The sequence below is a fragment of the Canis lupus genome, chromosome 38, assembly GCF_003254725.2.
Source record: "Canis lupus dingo isolate Sandy chromosome 38, ASM325472v2, whole genome shotgun sequence".
NCBI classification, from domain to species: Eukaryota; Metazoa; Chordata; class Mammalia; order Carnivora; family Canidae; genus Canis; species Canis lupus.
The window spans coordinates 1,186,001-1,204,837 of record NC_064280.1 but is presented as its reverse complement, the minus strand read 5'-3'; the positions used below and the strand labels follow the sequence as shown (position 1 = coordinate 1,204,837).

General features: G+C 55.7%; 1 protein-coding gene across 1 annotated transcript; it reads right to left on the bottom strand.

Annotated features, from left to right (window-relative positions):
* Window positions 1-76: 76 nt before the first annotated feature.
* SOX13 (SRY-box transcription factor 13) lies at window positions 77-18,396 on the bottom strand. Its single transcript, XM_049107039.1, is given in 15 exon segments — window positions 77-1,769; window positions 2,692-2,908; window positions 4,130-4,273; window positions 4,519-4,615; window positions 4,767-4,876; window positions 5,259-5,421; window positions 5,631-5,716; window positions 8,110-8,224; window positions 8,589-8,657; window positions 8,977-9,149; window positions 10,336-10,422; window positions 10,711-10,822; window positions 11,908-11,919; window positions 11,922-12,135; window positions 18,009-18,396. Coding segments are annotated over 15 exon segments (1,884 nt in total). The 5' UTR covers window positions 18,017-18,396; the 3' UTR covers window positions 77-1,492.
* Between the last annotated feature and the right edge of the window lie 441 nt (window positions 18,397-18,837).

The following is an 18,837-nucleotide window of genomic DNA, read 5'->3' as shown; positions in this document are numbered from 1 at the left end:
TCTGAAATGGTCGGTCTTTATTATGCCAACAGAAAACAAAAAAATTCCCCAAGTGTAAACAGGAGAAAGGTGCTGGTTAAGTTACTCATCATTATCTTATTATTAACAAAATAAAGCACTATCTATGTTTACAGTCATAAAAAAAAACAGCCTGGAGAGAAGTTGGGGTTGAGGGAATGGGGGAGGGAGGGTACAGAGGAAGGAGAGAAGATTTTGGGGGGTGGGGGGTAGGCACAGATGCCACATCTGCCCCTGTGGGGTTTGCAAGGGCTGTTCTGGATCTTTGGAGTCAGGTGCCAGTGGGATTTCTTAGGGAAATAACTTGTCCATGGGAGCAGGGGCTGAGACAGATTCCCCGGGGTGCGTGGGGGGTGGAGGTGGGGGGAAGCCCTGGCCCTCCAGGGCTTCTGTCATTGCCAGGAAGGCAGGCACCATCAATCCTCCGGTCCCCAGCTCCTGGCACACAGGTTGGGCCCAGGGCCTGGGGCCCAAGACAGAGCCCCTAGGAAGCTGAGCACATTCCATATTGCTCAGAGCTAAAAGTGGCTCTATGGGAACAGGCCGACAGGGGAGAGAGCATCAGGGAGGGAGTAAAGGAATGGGCAGGGGACGTCAGGGCAGCTGGTGGGCGCAGGGGCCTTCTAGAAACTCAGATGGTCCAGCGGTGTCCAAAGGGCAGAGGAAGACACCGAAAAAGGGCGATAGAAGAACACCCCACAGAGAAACAAGGACAGAAACACACGAGGACACACAGAACCTGAGACACCCAGACTGACAGAGGTAGCAATTTGGGACGATGAAGCACTGAACGAGGCCCCCAGAGAAGCAAGAGTGGCCTCAAGAGACACACCCATGGGAACGTAGCAACAGTGCCTGGCACACAGCAGGCGCTCAATAAATATCTTGTGCAACGAATGAACAGATGGAAACAGACGTGTGCATGTGCGTACACATACCTATCCGCGTGCACACACCTACACACAGCAGCCAGAGGCACAGCAGGCTTGGCAGAAGATGAAGACAGCGAGGGACGGCCAGACCGTTCTGCACAGAGTACAAGGTGATCCTGTGATAGAGGAGCGATCTGGGAGGGGGTGGGCGTTGGTCCTACAGAGGCTGGTCCAGCCAGGACAAGAATGAGAACAAAGCATGTGGCCCCAGGGGGACAGGTCTGGAGCTGCCACATCCCCGGGGTGAGCAGACTTGCAGGAGGGGGAGGTCACACAGTGTCTGCTGGCCAGGAGCCCCAAGGGCCAAGGCGCTCAGCCCGGACCACTCTACAAGTCCTGCCCAGCTAGGCCCGCAGCTCCCTGGGGGTGGCCACGGGGCTGGGGGGCATCCCCCCTCAGGAGGGTATCTACAAGTACACAGCTGTGCCCCTCTCCCGGGCATGCCCAAGTCCAAGTACCAACATAGTCCAGGCCGGCTGGCTGCGCCCATCGGCTCAGGGCCGGGTCTTCCCGGGAAGGAGGCTGGGCCCACCCAGCTAGGCTCAGTCCGTGAGCACCACCAGCTCCCCGTCGCTCTTCTCCTCGCCCTCTGAGTCCTCGTCCTCGCTGTAGCGGTACAGCTCGCCCTCCGCCACCGAGTGCCTATCTTCTGTGGCCTCCCCCTCCTCCCTGAGGCTACAAGTGTTGACGATGACAGGCATGTTGGGGTCCAGGCTCCGGGGCACGTAGTGCTCCACCAGGGGCTGAGCCAGGGGCATGCCTGCCACCCGAGGGTACAGGACGTCAGAGGAGCTCATTTGCAGCTGGCCAGCCTGTGGGCTATGGGGCAGAGAAGAGGCACAGAGTTACAGATGGACCGTCACTCTGCACCCCAATATAGCTTCCTCTGCCCACCGCACATCCAAGCCACTTTAGGGCGTGCTCCCCCGTGCCACCACAACACTTCTGGCTCTGGGGCACACACGCTGTCCCCTCCCTGGCCTGCCTGCTGATGGCCACATTCCTTGTCCGCTGGCTCTGCACAACACGGGGGCCATGTGTGTGTTCAACAGATACTCCTGGAGGATCATGTGTGAGTCCAGTGTTTGGAAGTTACCTGATGGATTTTTTTTTTTTTTTTTTTTAAATTTTTATTTATTTATGATAGTCACAGAGAGAGAGAGAGAGAGAGAGAGGCAGAGACACAGGCAGAGGGAGAAGCAGGCTCCATGCACCGGGAGCCTGACGTGGGATTCGATCCCGGGTCTCCAGGATCGCGCCCTGGGCCAAAGGCAGGCGCTAAACCACTGCGCCACCCAGGGATCCCTACCTGATGGATTTAAATGGCCCAGGGGCTTTCCTGTTTCAAAGAATCCACCAGGGGACCCCTGGGTGGCTCAGCAGTTTGGCCCCTGCCTTTGGCCCAGGGCGTGATCCCGGGATTGAGTCCCGCGTCAGGCTCCCTATATGGGGCCTGCTTCTCCCTCTGCCTGTGTCTCTGCTTCTCTCTCTCTCTCTCATGAATAAATAAATAAAACCTTTAAAAAAAATAAAAGAATCCACCAGGTCAAGCCAGGAATCCCCCCCCCATAAGCACCTTCATTTTTAGGTACCCAGGAATGCCCACACGCGTACGTGCTCCCAGCCAGACGGCACCCCGGAGGCACACACAAAGGTTCACCATGCACAGCAGCCTCTCCCAAGAGCTACGTGAGCAGCACAGTTCACACACACGGTCTCAGCCGCCTCAGGCCCTACTCACGGGGTCACATAGCTCTGGCGGGCATCCTGGCGCCGGGTCCTCATCAGGGCTTTGTACTCGCCCACCCGCAGCCGCTTGCCTTCCACAATGCAGGTGCGCTTGGGCCTCGGCTTGTACTTATAGTCGGGATACTTCTCCAGATGCTGCCGGCTCAGCCTCGCCTGCTCCTCGTAGTAGGGCTGCTTCTCCTGGTTGGTCATGGACTTCCAGCGGGAGCCTGGCCCAACCCCCAGGGGCAGGCATTCAGTGCCAGGCCCTGCCAACCCCGCTCCCAGCCCCCTGCAGGCCCCAAGATTTTGATCCCCAGGTGAGTCAACAAGGTGGTACATGCGCAAGATGTAGTGAGGACCGGACCCAAACTGGGTGCCCTTTGGATGTCAGCTAAGCAAATGGATGAATGAAGCTGGCGTGTATTTGGGCGTCTGTACAAAGAGCAACCAAATCCCAAACTACCCAGCAACTTCTGAAAGGCCTCTGGTCAGCATGATTTGCATAAACAAAAGAACAGTCAACCCCAGGCCCCCAACAACAGACAGGTCCCCCTACTTAGGACAAAATACCTTGTCAACTGAGACCATTGACAAGACACAGAGGATCCTCAGTCTAAGGACAACTGCCAACTTCTAGCCACACCAACCTGCCCTATGTCCCTCCTTGGCCTTCAATCAGGACCTATGATTTATTTCAAAAAAAATAAAAACCTTTCTAAAAAACAAAACAAAACACAAAAAAAACTTTCTACTGGGGCAATGGCTGGCTCAGTCAGAAGAGCATCGGACTCTTGTTTGGGAGTCTGAGCCCTATGTCGGGTATAGAGATTAAATAAAATTTGTATAAACTTCCCAATGGGGATCCCTGGGTGGCGCAGCGGTTTGGCGCCTGCCTTTGGCCCAGGGCGCGATCCTGGAGATCCGGGATCGAATCCCACATCGGGCTCCCAGTGCATGGAGCCTGCTTCTCCCTCTGCCTGTGTCTCTGCCTCTCTCTCTCTCTCTCTCTCTCTCTCTCTCTCTCTCTCTGTGACTATCATAAATAAAAATTAAAAAAATTAAAAAAAAAAAAAAAAAAAACTTTCCAATGATAGCTGAAGAACAGCTGTTCCTGTTTCCTGCCAGAGCCAGAGTTCCAAGGATCTGGGCAAACAGTGGAATAGGTCAGGGACTAAGGAATGTGTGCTCACACCTGTACACACGCACACGCCCACATCCCTGAGTTCTCGGGTGCAGGTGTGAGGAGCCCTACAACAATCCAAGACCCCAGAACCTAGCCTCCACACATCCTCCCTGACCCGCACCCTACCTGACTCCTCTGAAGCTCAGGATGCTGGGGACTGGACTGTCACCCAGCAAGGAGGCAGCTATCTCCTGCAACCAGGTCCTCCTAGCATGGCTCCTGGAGCCCTGAAAGCCCCCCGGAGACCCCACCCACTGGCCCTTACCAAGGATCTTGCTGATGCTAGAGTTGTGCATGTCTGGGAAAGCCTGGAGGATCTTCCTTCGCTCGTCCTTGGCCCACACCATGAAGGCATTCATGGGCCTCTTGATGTGGCTGCTGTTGCGGGACTCCGGGAAGTGGCGGGAGCCTGGGGGACAAGGGTGGGGTCAGGAAGGAGAGGCCTCCAGGGCCGACGGTCCATCCGCTACTCGACCACGAGGGGGCGATGGCGAGGCACCCACAGCCGCTCGGACACCATCCGGAGCCCTCAGCAGAGGCCCAGCCCAGGACCCAGAGACACATCTGGGACAGGCACAAGCTGGCCCACCCTGGCCCCTGTGGGAGGCAGAGGCGGGCCCTTCTGGCCACCAGCCCAGCACCCAGGGCGCTCACCATCCATGTCGCAGCCCAACATGGCTTCTTCGAGGGGATGCACACAACCCTCCTCCAGCCGCTCCTTGGCCGGGGACGTGTCCAGGCTGATGAGGTCCTGGGGTTGAGGGAGGAAGTCTGTCGGCTCCTCTGCAACGCCCCATTCCCCTCCCTCACCCCTCCCTCTGCTGGCCTCAGACTGAGTCTTCCCCCACCCCAGCTGCCCCAGCGGGTCCCTGTGCCCCGGTGCCAGGGAGTGGGGACCGTACCTTGCGGAAGGGGGCGTTGGGGGAGCTCTCTAAAGCGCCGCCGTGGCCATGCAGCAGCTGCCGAGCATCCTGAATTGCTTTGGTGACAGCATCCCCTTCGCCAAGGAAGCCTATGGGAGAAGGGGGGAAGGGGTAGCAGAGGGGGTCAATCGGGTTCACACCAAGCCACCCCCTGAGAGTCCTTCACCTGGGTTGGCTTCCCCTCCCGCCCCTCCAGGCGGCTGCGAGGCACATCCCCAAGGGGCCGCTGCTCGCTTGGCGTCACTCGGTGGCCAACAGACTAGAATGGAGGATGGGCTCCCTGAAGCGGCAGGGTCCCTGATGTGGGGGTGCCGTCAGCTCTGGTCAGGGGAGAGGAGGTGGGGGAATATTCTGAGACTCGAAGTGTGGAAACTCAAAGCGGGTCTCAGCCCTTGTCTTACAGAACCGTAAACCCACAGAAGGGAAAGACCTGCTGAACATCCTAGGATGCCCTCCTGGCAGAAAGCTTACCTAGGGGCAGGCTGGGCGGGCTGGCCTGCAGGTCCCGCGTGGGGGCCCCGTGGCTGGGGGGGCGGGTTCCACAGTTATTCATCTTCAGGCTGGGGGAGCTGGAGGCATTGGGCAGCTCCGGGGCCTTGGGCTTGGCCGTGAGGTTCAGAGGCTGGGAGGGCTCCTGAGGGAGACCCAGAGATCAGAGGCCAAGAGACAGACACCAAAGGTGACGCCCCTCCCCGCCACGGAGGGACAGAGGGGACCCGTGCTAACAGAGAGGAAGACAAGCCTACTGGGAACAGATGAGGAGACAGCAGGGACAGGTGGACCAGAGCAGGGGTCCCACCACCCCCTGGGCTGGCAGCCCCCGGCTGGCAGGTGGGGCAGTACCTGCAGAGGGGGGTGTGCAGCCATGGCCCCGGGCCTCTTCACCACAGGGGCAGGGGGGCTGTGCAGCAGCGGCAGGGGGTACTCCACTATGGAAAAGGCAGCAAGGAGAAAAGTCCTGGATGAGCACAGAACAGCAGACAGCCTGCTTGATGACGTCCCGCAGCACCAGGGGGCAGGGGCTCCCAGCTGGCCAGGTCTGCTTCCAGCCAAGGCTTTCCCTGGCCCTAGATGCTGAAGGCCTCCAGTGGCCTCATCCCCTGCTGCGTTGCCCACTGATCCGCAGCTTCACCCTTCACTGCCCTTCCCAACCCACTGAGCCACAGGTTCCAACCAAACGGTGAAATGAGACTGTTACCATCTGCTCACTCTACTCAGACTTATGTTTCGTACCTACCACGTGCGGGGTACGAAAGCTGCTCCCCATGTATGGGCCTGTCTCATGCAGTATCTCCCTAGTGTGTGGCACAGACCAGGTGCTCAGTACAGCATCCCATTTTACAGAGAAACTGAGACCGGGAGATGAACAATGGGTGCCCACATAGCTCAGAAATGGGAACCCGGACGTGGGAACCCAAGTCTCTAGACTCCACAGTCCATCCTTTCCTCTTTACCTGGCACCCTTTCCATTCTACCTGGCCTAGCCCACTCACCTGCAACCCAGCCCAGCATCAAAGAGTGGACAGTTCAGGTGGAGAGATAAGCCGTAGATACAAATCACTGACCACGTGGCCGGTAGGGACACAGGCCGCATGGGGAGCACACCAGAGAACTTTGTTCCAGTTGGCATGGCTGGAGCAGGGTTCTTGGGGGGAGCGGTGAGAGGTGGGCTAGTGGCTGCTGGCAGGAAGGTGGAGGGGAAGCAGCAGGTGAGAGCCGAGGTGTGGGAAGGGAGCCCAGCCTGTGATGGGCAACGCTGGGATCTTGTGGACTTCACGCTGTAGGCAACAGGGCATGTCTAGGGCTCATGAACTAAGCAAAGGCATCATGCACTCAGCTTGGGGAAGGGTCATCTGGAAGCCCATGGGCACCCTGCTTATTAGGATTCTGGAGCCCACAAACCAGGTGGCAGTCTGGCCAATTCAGGGCTTCCCACAGTTCATTTCCTGCCTCCCTTGTCCAGAAAGCATGGGGTCAGACGTACTCCAACCCCCCAGGCCCTGCCCTCCTCACTCTGGCAGCTCTAGTCACCTAGAGTTGCAATGGGTTTGTGCTGCTGGCCTGCTCGCCCTACCTCCTCCGTCGGAAACTTCCTCGAGGGTAGAGCCTCACTGTGTCAGTCCTTTGTGGACTCCTCATGGAGTCCCCAGCCCAGAGTGCCCGGTGTAGACACAGGCAGGAAGACAGTCGGTGCTGCTGACCCCCGGAACTGTGCCCGGAGCCCACAGCCTTGGCGCCAGGCCCACAGGAACTCATCTGCCAGCTCCCGCGCACCACATAGGAGGGGCAGACCAGAGGGGCTCCACCTAAAACCAGCCCCAGTCCCTGGGGCAACCATGGGCAATATCCCTGCCCTGTCCCATGACCTTTCACAAGGAACCCATGATTGTGGCCTATGAATCCCATCTCTGCCTCTGTCCCATCCATCACCTCTGCCCAGTGCAAGCTGTCATTCTGTCCCTGGAACCACCCCAGCAGTCCCCCTACCGGTCCACGCTCTGGCCAGTACCCTCCCCACCGACCCTCTCTGTTCCCAATCACCTAGTCGTTATGACAACACACCCTCCGTTCATTCATGCAGGCATGCCTGCGTCCTACAAAACAAATTCCTTCGCCACCCTGTCCCATCACCCCCATCAAGCTCTCCCCTCAATTCCAAAACCCTACAGCTTCTGGCCTCAGGCTTCAGGGCCTCTGACTCCATTGCCCTCCAACCCTCAGCTCCCAGCTTCACTCCTGCAGTCCACTTTCTGGGACCCAGCTAATTTCTGACCTCCTCAGAAAGCCTTCCCAGATCCCCTAGTTAATGTCATCCTGTCTCCCTCCCCAGACCGTAAATTCCTTGGAGCTCAAAGTTCATGTTTATCTCCCTCTGCTCCCCACTCCCCACCCCCGTGGCCACCTGACAACACAGCATCTGAAAGGTGGCTGGTGCTCAGTCTGTGTTCACTGAATTTCAGTGGCCGGGCAGAATGGGCACGGCTGGGGTAGGACAAAGTGTGAGTTTGGGAAACGCATCAAACCTCAGCTAATGTCCAAGATCTGACTTTTCTGGTCCAGCAAAGGTACCAGAGCTGGGACACTGGATCTGGATTGGCCAAATCCACTTACATCTGGAAAAAGTACTTCATGGTTTTCAAGTGCCTTTGCTTTTCATTCTCCCAGTGAAGTTCAGAAAAAAAGGGTTCCTTCTTCCACTGGACAGATCCAAAAGCAAGGGCCGGAAAGGCCACATGGCAAAAGACTGCGTGAGTGTGTCCCAGGCTCCTTCCTGGGCCTCAGAACAGCCTCACTTGTGGCTGCGCCCCCAACCCGCACTCACCTGGTTTACAGGGGATGGGCTGGATAGGCAAGGCCAGCTGGGAATCAGGGGTGACAGGCAGAGGCTGGTGGCTCGGAGGGAAGGCTGGGATCATGACATAAGGCATGTTGACCTGCTAAGAGCAGAGAAACCCTGTGTGAGTCCCTGGGGACCCACACAGCGCAGCCCAGGCCACACAGCACGGACCCAGACACGAAAGAACAGACACTGGCGTGAGGCTACTCTTTGAGAGGCTCCATCTGACCCCACATCACCTGCCTCTCCTTGCTCTCGGCCCCAGCTGGGGGTGAAGATACTCTGGCTCCTCCCTTCAAACAGAGGAAGATGGAGGTACAAGGGTCAAGCAGGAATGAGTCGTCCCCACCACCACCTCAGGGCCACGGCCAAGTGATTCTGCTTAATCTGCATCCATCCCTCCCTTTCCCTGGCATGTCCAGGCTGGCATCACCTCCTCGGCCCCTGGCCACCCTCCTTTGTACCTGGATCTGCTGCTGGAGGAGGTTGATCTTATGTTGCTGCTGAATCAGCTGCTGTTGCTGTTTGGCGATCTGGCCGCAGGAAAAAGCAGGGGGCATGGGCATTAGCCTGTGCACGGCCCCCGCCGCACCCTGCCCTCCCATCAGCGAACGCCGGCCGGGGCGGGGGAGCAGCGGGACCGTCCACCCTCAGAATGCACCCTCCCTTTGCAGGGGGCTCCCTCCTCCGTCAGAGGCCATGGCTGGAGTTAGTGCAGAGCCCAGCAGCCCCTCCATGACCTGCCCCCAGCCTCGGCCCACATAGCCAGGCCTGCCCCCTAAGCGCTCCCCTCTAGGCCCTGACGAGTCCCTCCTCCCACAGCAGGACAGCCAGACAGCACGCTGGGCCTACCTGCTCCTGCTGCTGGCGGGCCAGCTCCATCTGCTGTTGCTGCTTCTCAAACAGCATTGCGGCCATGTTCTTCTGCTCTGAGTGCGCGGTCAGGAGCTGATCCCGCAGCGTGGACAGTTGGTGGATCATGACCAGCAGCTGGAGCTCCTTCTCTGCCAGGCTCTCCTGGGTCCCTGCTCCATGGTGAAACAGCCACTGGTGAGAATTGTTGGGTTTCTGTCCCTCCACCCCCCCACCCACCCATCAGGTGTTTGTTGAACAACTGCTACTTCCCAGACACCCACCCCCTCACCCCGTTAGAGGCAGAGGGAACAGAGAGGGTGGAGACATGATCCTTGCCCTGGAGGGGGCCGGCTTGCTGTCCGACAAGTAGCTGCCCTAGAAGCTCTGCCCCGGCAGCCACCGCTTCCAGCCCCTGGAAATGCCAACCGTGTAACAGCTCAGTGTCGGGTGTCCTCAAGCGCCCCGAGCTGCAGGGTGAGCATGGATAACTATCCCATAGAAGGGACCAGAGCGAGACAGATCTGGGTTCAAATTCCCACTTCAGCCCATCCTCTCCGGGAGCTGTCAGGTAAGTAACCGGCTGCTCTGCACTTCGGTTTTTTTGCTCTATAGATGAGCCTAAGAACGGTCAGTTCACAGGGGTGCTGTGAGGGTAAGATAATGGCAAAGTGGAGTCCAGGATCTGGCACATGGTCCTCACCCAGCACTTCCCTGCCCTCTAGCTGAGCTCATGTTGGATGCAACTGGGCCAGGCTGCAGACCACTTGCCTCAATCCCTCCAGGAGCCTTCAAAAAATACACACACATAGGCCACCCCACCCCACCCCCACCCCGGAGTTCTCACTCAGCAGGTGGAGGGGAACCTGGTCACTGGTACAGTTTTAAAGCTCCCCTTGTGGGTGCGACCAACCACAATGGAAAAATGGGCACTCTCAGGAACCAGACAGCAGCTCTTAAATTCATTAGTGGGGTCCTGGTGGCCTAGAATTAATTTTCAGCACCAAAAGAGCACATCCAGCTCATTTGATATAGTTAGATCCAGTTAGATCTGGGAAGTGGCAGTGACAAGCCTGAGGTCTCAAGGGTCCCCGGGAAGAGTCCAAATCCATACTCATGGAACATGATTCTACCAGGTCTCTCCTGCATGAGAATGAGCCACACAGAATGCTCAGTTGCCAGGTGAGGGGTGGTACTGACCCCCCAGGGCCGGGTGGAGCCAGAGGGGCACAGGCCAGGTAGAAGGGGACCAACAGCCTCCAAAATTGCCCTAGAGACCCAGACTGCATGGCCAGGCTGGGAGAAGGGAATGGGGTTCAGACATCCTATCCTCCCCTGCCTACCCACATGGGCCTTCACCTTTGACATCTTTGGCTTCCACAGAACTCCTTCCCAGAAACCTCTCCTTCCAGTCACTGGACAGCAGCTTCTCGATGGCAGGCACAACTGGAAGATGCCAAAGCGATGAAGGAGCAGCAGTCCCAGCACCTCCCGCCCTACACCCACCAGGGCAGACATCTTACGTTATTTTTAATTTTTTTCCAAGATTTGAGAAGGAGCGGGGGAGAGAACAAGCACAAGCAGGGTGAGGGGCAGAGGGAGAGGGAGAAGCAGGCTCCCCACCGAGCAAGGAACCCGATGTGGGGCCTGATCTCACGACCCCCAAGATTATGACCTGAGCTGAAGGCAGGCGCTTAACTGACTGAGCCACCCAGACACCCCAAGACATCTTACCTTCTTTTAAATTTTGGTTGAAGTCTAGCTTCTCCTGGCTTCCAGAAGCAGCCTCAGAACCCCCCGGTCTCTTGGGTTCCGGGGACCCATTGCTCTCTGGGGAGCTGCAGTCCTATAATACACACTGGATGTCACGGTCACCCTCAAGAGAAGAGAGCAGACCACAGAGGGAAACGAGTAGCCTGGGGATGTGCCCCAGGCACCCCCCACACCCTCCAGGGTAGGCCCCTCCCTCCCCACCTTCCCAACTTTTGTTCTGACTTTGCTGGATATAGCAAAAGCACAAAAGGTTTGCAGACAAGAAACCTGGATTTCAGGCCTGGCTCAGTGACTCATGAGGCCCTTGATCACCTAAAAGACTCTGAACTTCTCTGAACCTGACTTACTTCCCTCTTCTGAAAATGGAAATATTAATGCCTCTCCTGTCGGGATTGTTGCTGGGACCAAAGAAGTTAATGCACGTGAATGAGGTTCACTGCTGTAGGGTCAGGCGGCATGTGAGCTATTAACAATTACTCCCATGTACCCAGCCACACTGGCAGCAAGTGGGTATGACACCTAGGACCCCCCCACCTCACCGCTCCTTAGGACAACACCCCACCCCTCATCACCTGAGTCCTCTCCATTCTTTAAGACCTACCTTGAGGCCTTATCCTCCAGGAAGTCTTCCCCATCGCTACCCCAAACCCCTAACACCTCCCACAGACCCTTCCAGGTCTCGTTTTCATTCACTTGGCTTTTAATTACACAGTCTCCTTTTAACATCTCTTGCATGGAATCAGGGTTTTTAAGAACTACAAGAATCCTTATGGCTTGTGTCGTTCATTCAGAACTCCTTCGTTTTAAGGGTGAGGGATTGCATGATCTTTAGCATCAATTTATCTCAGCCTCAGGTAATAAGGCTGATTTTCTCCAATCCTACAGGAGTTCAACTTTGAGCAGATGTATCCTGTCTCTCCAGCTAGTCCTCTGAAGTAGGCCCGGTCACACATGGGTGAGCAGTTATCAGGCGAGCAAGCGCGGGAGTGAGACCATACAGTGCTCAGATAGTCGGCCTAAGGTTGGCAGCCCCGCCCCCAAATCTTGCCCTAGAAACCAAGGTTTCTGCCTCCTGTCTGTCTGCCCAGCTAGGATCCTCAAGGAGAGGCTGGGATGGCATGTGGGTGTAGGCTATGGAGGCAAAGTGGGGACACTGACCCAGGAGCCCCGGGGAAAGTGCTGGGCACCTGGGCTGGAGCTTGGGGGTCAGCGCCATCCTGGGGAGCCCGGGCTGGGTCTCCGAGCTGGGGTTCAGCTCCAGCGGCTGAGCCCTGGAGGGCCTCATGGCAGGGCTCCTTCTTCCCTTCTGACTTGACAGTGCAGTTCACCATGGTGCCAACGCCATCTGGGGCCAGCAGGGCAGAGCCAGGGCTCCTCATGGACATCCTGGGGGAGGAGGACGAGTAGAGTGAAACCGATGATGGACACAGAATCTCCACCCTCACAACAATGCAAACTTCCATTGGGAACCCACAGTGGAAAAAAAAAAAAAAAATCAGAAAAGATTCTTCTGTCCTGCATTCTTTTTTTTTTTTTTTTTTTTCCCTTAAGTAGGAAGGTCTAGGGGCACCTGGGTGGCTCAGGCAGTTAAGCATCTGCCTTCAGCTCAGGTCATGATCCCGGGGTCCTAGAGTCCTGGGATCCAGCCCAGGGTCCAGCTCCTTGCTCAGCAGGGAGTTTGCTTCTCCCTTTCCCCCTCCCCACTGCTCATTCTCTCTCTCTCTCTCTCTCTAATAAATAAAATCTTAAATAAAGAGGAAGGTCCACAGCCAATTGGGCCCGACCATCAGCAGGCCCTTCCTATTGCAATGTAGGGCTGGTTGGCTAAATGGTCCACCCAAGGAGGGCAGAGATGGTCAACTGGCAGTTTCTGAGCCCAGTAAAGTCAAAATTATATATATTTGTAATTAGCTAACAAAATTTTAAAATCATGAGACATCTCGTAATCTAATCTGGATTTGAACTTCTCTTGAAGTTGATCTGGGACAACTGGCTGGAATTAAGGAGCCGGGACTCCTTATGGACAGGCCAGTTTTCCTTAGTCCCTACCACTTCCTACTGCCCCCCAAAAGGGGAATCAAGGGTCAACGACCCGAATAGACATTTATTCTTTTGTTTTTCTCCTAGAGACAAGATAAAAGCAAATTGTTATTTATATCCCCTTATCTACCAGAAGTGGGAAAATAAATACCAGGCTGAGAGATGTAGGGCTTGAAGAAAAATATTTTCCTCTAGGTAGCTAGAATCTCTCATTTAGACTCTCTCATTGGCCCCTGTAGGAATTTGCAATCCCCAGGGGATGCAGACTCTGCACCCACTGCTCCCATCACTGCCTCCTCCCCTGTCACCACTGCCTGGGACACCTGGAGGAGCTGAGCAATTGAAGGATCCTGGAGACCGAGTGCTGATGGTCATGCCAGGCAGGCTCAAAGCCAAAGCAGCAAAGGCCCACAGCTCACCTGCTCCCCATCCAAAGCCACTGTGACAAGACCAGTGGGGACACCCAGCGGTGGTTTTCAGGTATCTATAGGTCCTGCACCCGCTATGTAACCTTGGGTGAGTTACTGAGCCTCTCCACACCTGTTTCCTCATCTGTAAAATGGGCATTCGTGAGGTCTAGGGATTGCTAAAATTTGTTTTCAACAGTGTGCGGCACTAGTACGCACTCTTGTTAAACCACTGCTGGCTAAAATGCATTCCCTAAAAGGGACCCACAGTCTAAGCATGGGGGTCAGTCACGCATCACCCTCACCTCAGATACTCTGTGGGTGGAGCAGGAATCTATTTTAACAAACCCCATAGGTAATTCTGATACACACTAGTTTGAGAAGCACTGATGAGTACACATTTTGATATATCTGCACGGGCATTACATTTTTAAGGGGGAAATGTAAGGCCAAAAATCAGATATAGTAAAACATCCCTTAAAACTGAATTGCAGGGCAGCCCCGGTGGCTCAGCGGTTTAGCGCCTGCCTTCAGCCCAGGGTGTGATCCTGGAGTCTCAGGATCGAGTCCCACGTCGGGCTCCCTGCATGGAGCCTGCTTCTCCCTCTGCCTGTGTCTCTGCCTCTCTCTCTCTCTCTCTCTCATGAATAAATAAAATCTTTAAAAAAAAAAAACTGAATTGCAGGTGTAATACTGTGTCAACTCTGTACAACAAAATGTTTCTCATAACCTAGGAGTGAGGCGATGTGTTCATGTCGAACTGAACGGACATTATAGTTGAATAAAGTGCGTTTGATTTGATGCCATCTAGACCAGAGCAGACTTCTCCTGCCACTTTCAAAGGGCAGGGGACCCGGGGGCAGGGGGGACCCGGGACCGCACATGGCAGGACAGACACGACCCTGGATGGGCTGGCCCCAGGGCTCGGGGTCCAGCCCCCGGGTCCCCCATCACCATGCAGGGGGCCTGGACCGCGTCCAGGAAGCCAGCGGCTGGGCCCATCCGGGCACAGGGAGGCGCGGCCACGCAGGCCCGGGCAGGAGGGGCGCAGGGGGCAGGGGGCGGGGAGGGGGTATTATCCCGAAGCTGAGGGCAGCAATTACATAACAAACAAACCCGGGGCTCAAGCTGTGAATTAATCAAACCGCTGAAAATAAAACCTTCCTCTCAGGAACTTCAGACAAAAGAAATGAAAACAACCAGGCTGGCTGGAAAATAAAAGGCAGCTCGGCTGAAAAGGGGACAAAAGGAAACCAGACAATAGGGTGTTGGACAAAGGCAATAAAGCCAAAGGAAGTGTGACAGGCGGACAATGCGGGCCTGTGGGCTCGTGATCCCCGACCGCTCTGCGCCACCTCGTCCCACACCCACAGCTCCGCCGGGCCTGGGCAGGCCACCAGGTCGCCTCTGCGCTGCCCACTCGGGTCGAGGGGCTTCTCCCCTCCATCCTGGCCCCGACCTCTGAGCCTTTCCCCTGGGTTGGCGGAACGGGGCTCCCCCAAGGGCCAGGCCGACCAGCTCTGCACCTGCACCCCCCTACCCCGGGGCTAAGGGTGAAGGCAGAGGCGATCCACAGCCTAACTCACTGGGAGCACACGGCCCACGACGGCCCACGACGGCCCACGACCTGGCCACGCACCACACGCGGCCAGTTCCCCTGCAAATGCAAGTATTAAGGGCACCCCGGTTCCAAGGCTGAGGGTGAGCGCCAGAATGGGACCTAGCTCGTGGATAAATGGTTATGGATTAGATGCTGCAGTGATGTTTTGGATACATGGAGTTAAATAAAATACTGTTTTCACTTGTTTCTTTTTACACCTCTTAATCTGGTTACGGGGGAACTTAACATCATGCATGAGGCTCACGTTGTGTTTCTGTTGGAAAGGGCCGCACTAGGACATCTATCTCCCTTTGAGCTCTGATGGCCTTTTACCCACACTTAATTACCTGTATATATTGGGAAGCTTGCCCCCTGGGGCTCCCAATCACTCCTCCCAGGCCTGGCACAGCCCCTGCGCACCCCCACCCCCAACAAAGCAAAGGACTCCTAGTGGCCAGCCAAGCTGGCTTGGAGGTGTCTGTGTCTTCACCAGCACGTGCTGCCCACCAGACACCCTGCCAGATCTTGCCTACCCAGACAGATCTTGCCCCTTCCACTTCCACAGGCGTCTGCCTCAACTGTGGGCACTGGCTCTTGGTTGGTCCCTTAGGACCCATTTGTTGATGGAGAAGCAACAGCCCAGACCTGGTGGGTTCCTCTCAGGTACCACGCAGTTTGCGGGGAGAGGGTCCTTGGGCACCTCCTTCCTTCCCTCTCGAGTTCTGGGAGCACAACCTGCTCAAAGAGCAAGCCATTCCCCTGCCCACAGAGATGAGAGTCCCTCTGAAGAGGGTCAAGTGCCAAGCTCTGGACCCTAACCATCCGCTCTGTTTTCTCAGAGTGCAGAGCAAAAGCTGCATGTGATAATCTAAATGAGGACAGAAAGGAGAACCAGGTGGGGAGTATGGAGCTGACAGGTGGTCCCTGCACAGGCAGCTTCATCTCTGCAGGCTCTTGTCTGTAAGACAAGGGTACCCGGGGGATGGGGGTGGTCAACAGTACAGGCTTTCGGGTTCCTCAACCAGGTTTCAAATTCCTGCTCTGCCACCAGCTGACTCTTGTGGCCTTAGGCAAGTTAGTTAACTCAGCTTATCTCCTCATTTGTACAATGGGTATAAGAATCCCTGTCTTGGGGATCCCTGGGTGGCTCAGTGGTTTGGCGCCTGCCTTTGGCCCACGGCGTGATCCTGGAGTCCCGGGATCGAGTCCCGCCTCGGGCTCCCGGCCTGGAGCCTGCTTCTCCCTCCTCTTTTGTCTCTGCCTCTCTCTATGTCTACCATAAATAAATAAATCTTAAAAAAAAAAAAAAAAAGGAATCCCTGTCTTACAGGGCCCGTGAAGATCAAGTAATAGAGGGTACCCATTTAAGTGGTCATATAGCCCAGGATGCTCCTAGAGTCAGGTGGTTGAGAGGAAAGTTGCCAGGCGTCGGACAGACCTGGGTACATTTGAAAGCCAACCCTGCCCAATCAATTGCTGTACAATCTTGAGCAAGTGACTTAACCTATCTGAACTAATTTCCTCCTCAGTAAAATAAGACCCAATATGAAGGGGTGAGCATTCCATTAACACTTCAGACTTTAGGGATCCCTGGGTGGCGCAGCGGTTTGGCGCCTGCCTTTGGCCCAGGGCGCGATCCTGGAGACCCAGGATCGAATCCCACGTCGGGCTCCCGGTGCATGGAGCCTGCTTCTCCTTCTGCCTATGTCTCTGCCTCTCTCTCTCTCTGTGTGTGACTATCATAAATAAATAAAAATTAAAAAAAAAACACTTCAGACTTTATAATATGTGCCTGTTTTACATTCTTAGGACACTCTCTCTAAACTTGGCCATTGGGGGACTTATCACAGTTGTTAAATATCCCTTTAGACACTTTATTTCTGCCTCGCCCAGCAGCCTGAGAACCCACCCAACACCCCCACCCCAGGGCACTGTGGAAACATAGCTGGGTTTGCTCATCATTATAGCCCTAGAGTCTAGCAGAGTGCCTGGAGCAGAGTAGGTGCTCAACAAATAGTCATACAATAATCACAGAGTATAACAGTTCAGCAAAACAGCACAAGGCAGACCTGGACACATAATGAGCAGCAGCTACCACAAATTTTCCAACTTATGAGGGGGATATGTCCCAATAAACCCACTGAGAGTTGAAAATATCATTAAATCAAACATGCATTTACTCCAGCTAATCACGACCAACATCATGGGCTTAACCTAGCCCACCTTAAACGTGAACACTTACACGAGCCTGCAGTTGGGCAAAAATCACCTAAACAAAGCCTATTGTATCATCAGGTTTTGAATATCTCACGTAATTTACTGAAAACTGTACTGAAAATGAAAAGCAACAGGCACAGAGTCGTTGTAAGGGCATCTCCTGGAGGCCCGGGAGCGCTGCCGCTGCCACCCAGCGTCACGAAGAAGCATGAGACGGCTTAACGGCCAGCCTGGGAAAAGATCAAAACTCAAAAGTACGGTTTCCACGGAGAGCATATCGCTTTCTGACCATCATAAAGTTGAAAAAACCATAAGTTGAACCATCATCAGTCAGACCCACTGTGTTATTATGCAGAAGCTGCGCTCTGCAGTACAGGGCTCACCAGCCTCCCCACCCCCCCACCCCCCAGCGTCCCTTTGTGTTTACCTTGCGACAGGTAAACACTTCCCACACCTTTTGGACCCTATTGGAGTCTTCCCTGAAGTCTCTTCTTTTCCAGAAACCAAAACAACCCCTCCAATTCCTTTATCCTAACTTTCTCAAAAAACACACTCCATGCTTCCATTACCCACAAGATTTCTCAGGAGGTTTTGAGGTCAGCAGCCACACCTGCTCCTCTCTCCAGAGGTCTAGAAGCCAGAGGACCCTCGATGCACAGGAGCTGTTGAACTACCGGGCTGCCCCCCTCCTGGTTAGAAGCCACAAGCCCAGAGGACACTACGGTCAGCCTCCCAGCTGGGTGGAACTGCTCCTGGGAACCTGGTCTCCTCCCTCTTGCCCAGCCTTACTCCTATTTTATAAATGGAGAACTGAGGCCCAGCGAGGACCAAGTCACGTGGCTTGTTTCAGCAATACTGTTTCCGGGCTAGAGGCAGAGAACAGGGACACAGAACCAGCTGGGATACAGATCAGCAGCCCTGCTCTGCCCACCCTTCCCTTCTAGGCCACCCACTCCCCAGGCCCTCCACTGCCTTCCTTCTTGGCCTTATCTCACCTGAGCATCCGAAAGAGGCGAAGGCCTCTGCGGGGAGACGGTTCAGGCCATCCTCCTCCCTGATGGGGCAGTCTTGAGTCTGGGAGCTGATGGTGGCGGAGAGACCCTGGGCCCCTGAACCCAGTGCCCAGCACAAGGCATAGAGAAGCACCTGCGCTCCAAGGGGCCAGTGGCTCAGAACACAGCTCTTACGGGACAAAGCTGCTAGCAGGCGCTGGTCCTCTCCCTTCTCTCCCCACACCAACCCTCTCCTGGGCCCTCCGACCCCCACCCACAGGCGCACGCGCAGGAGAGCCCTTTTCTACCCAAAACAAATCACCAGCCGCTTCCTCTCCCAATCAGCCACGACTTGGCCCAGCTGGATTGGAATCAAAGGAGTTTCACCCTTAGCCCTTCCTCCCTCTATAACGACAGCCCCCTCCCCCCCAAATATCTAGATGCAGATAAAGATAGAGATAACTTCCAGTCATCGGAGCATGACGGGTGACTCAGACCCAGGGGTACAGGAAGACAGCCTGAGCAAACAGGCAGACCCCCCGAGGAGGGCCATGACCACACTTCCCACTGGGCACACACCAGACCTACAGACTCTACTGTGGGCTCCCACTCCCAAGCTCACCGGGTGGGTGGTGCCAAAGGGCACTGCCAAGGAGAGATCCACACGGCAGGGGTGGGGCAGGGCCTGAGTCCCAGGGGAATATCACTTCCTCTCAAAGCCCCAGAGAGCCGAGAGCCTCAGGCAGCCCTGAACAATAGCCCAAGGCGTGGGTGCCCAGAACTGTGCCCCGGTGCCACATCCTGCCATTCTTCTCCCAGGCCGCACCCTGCC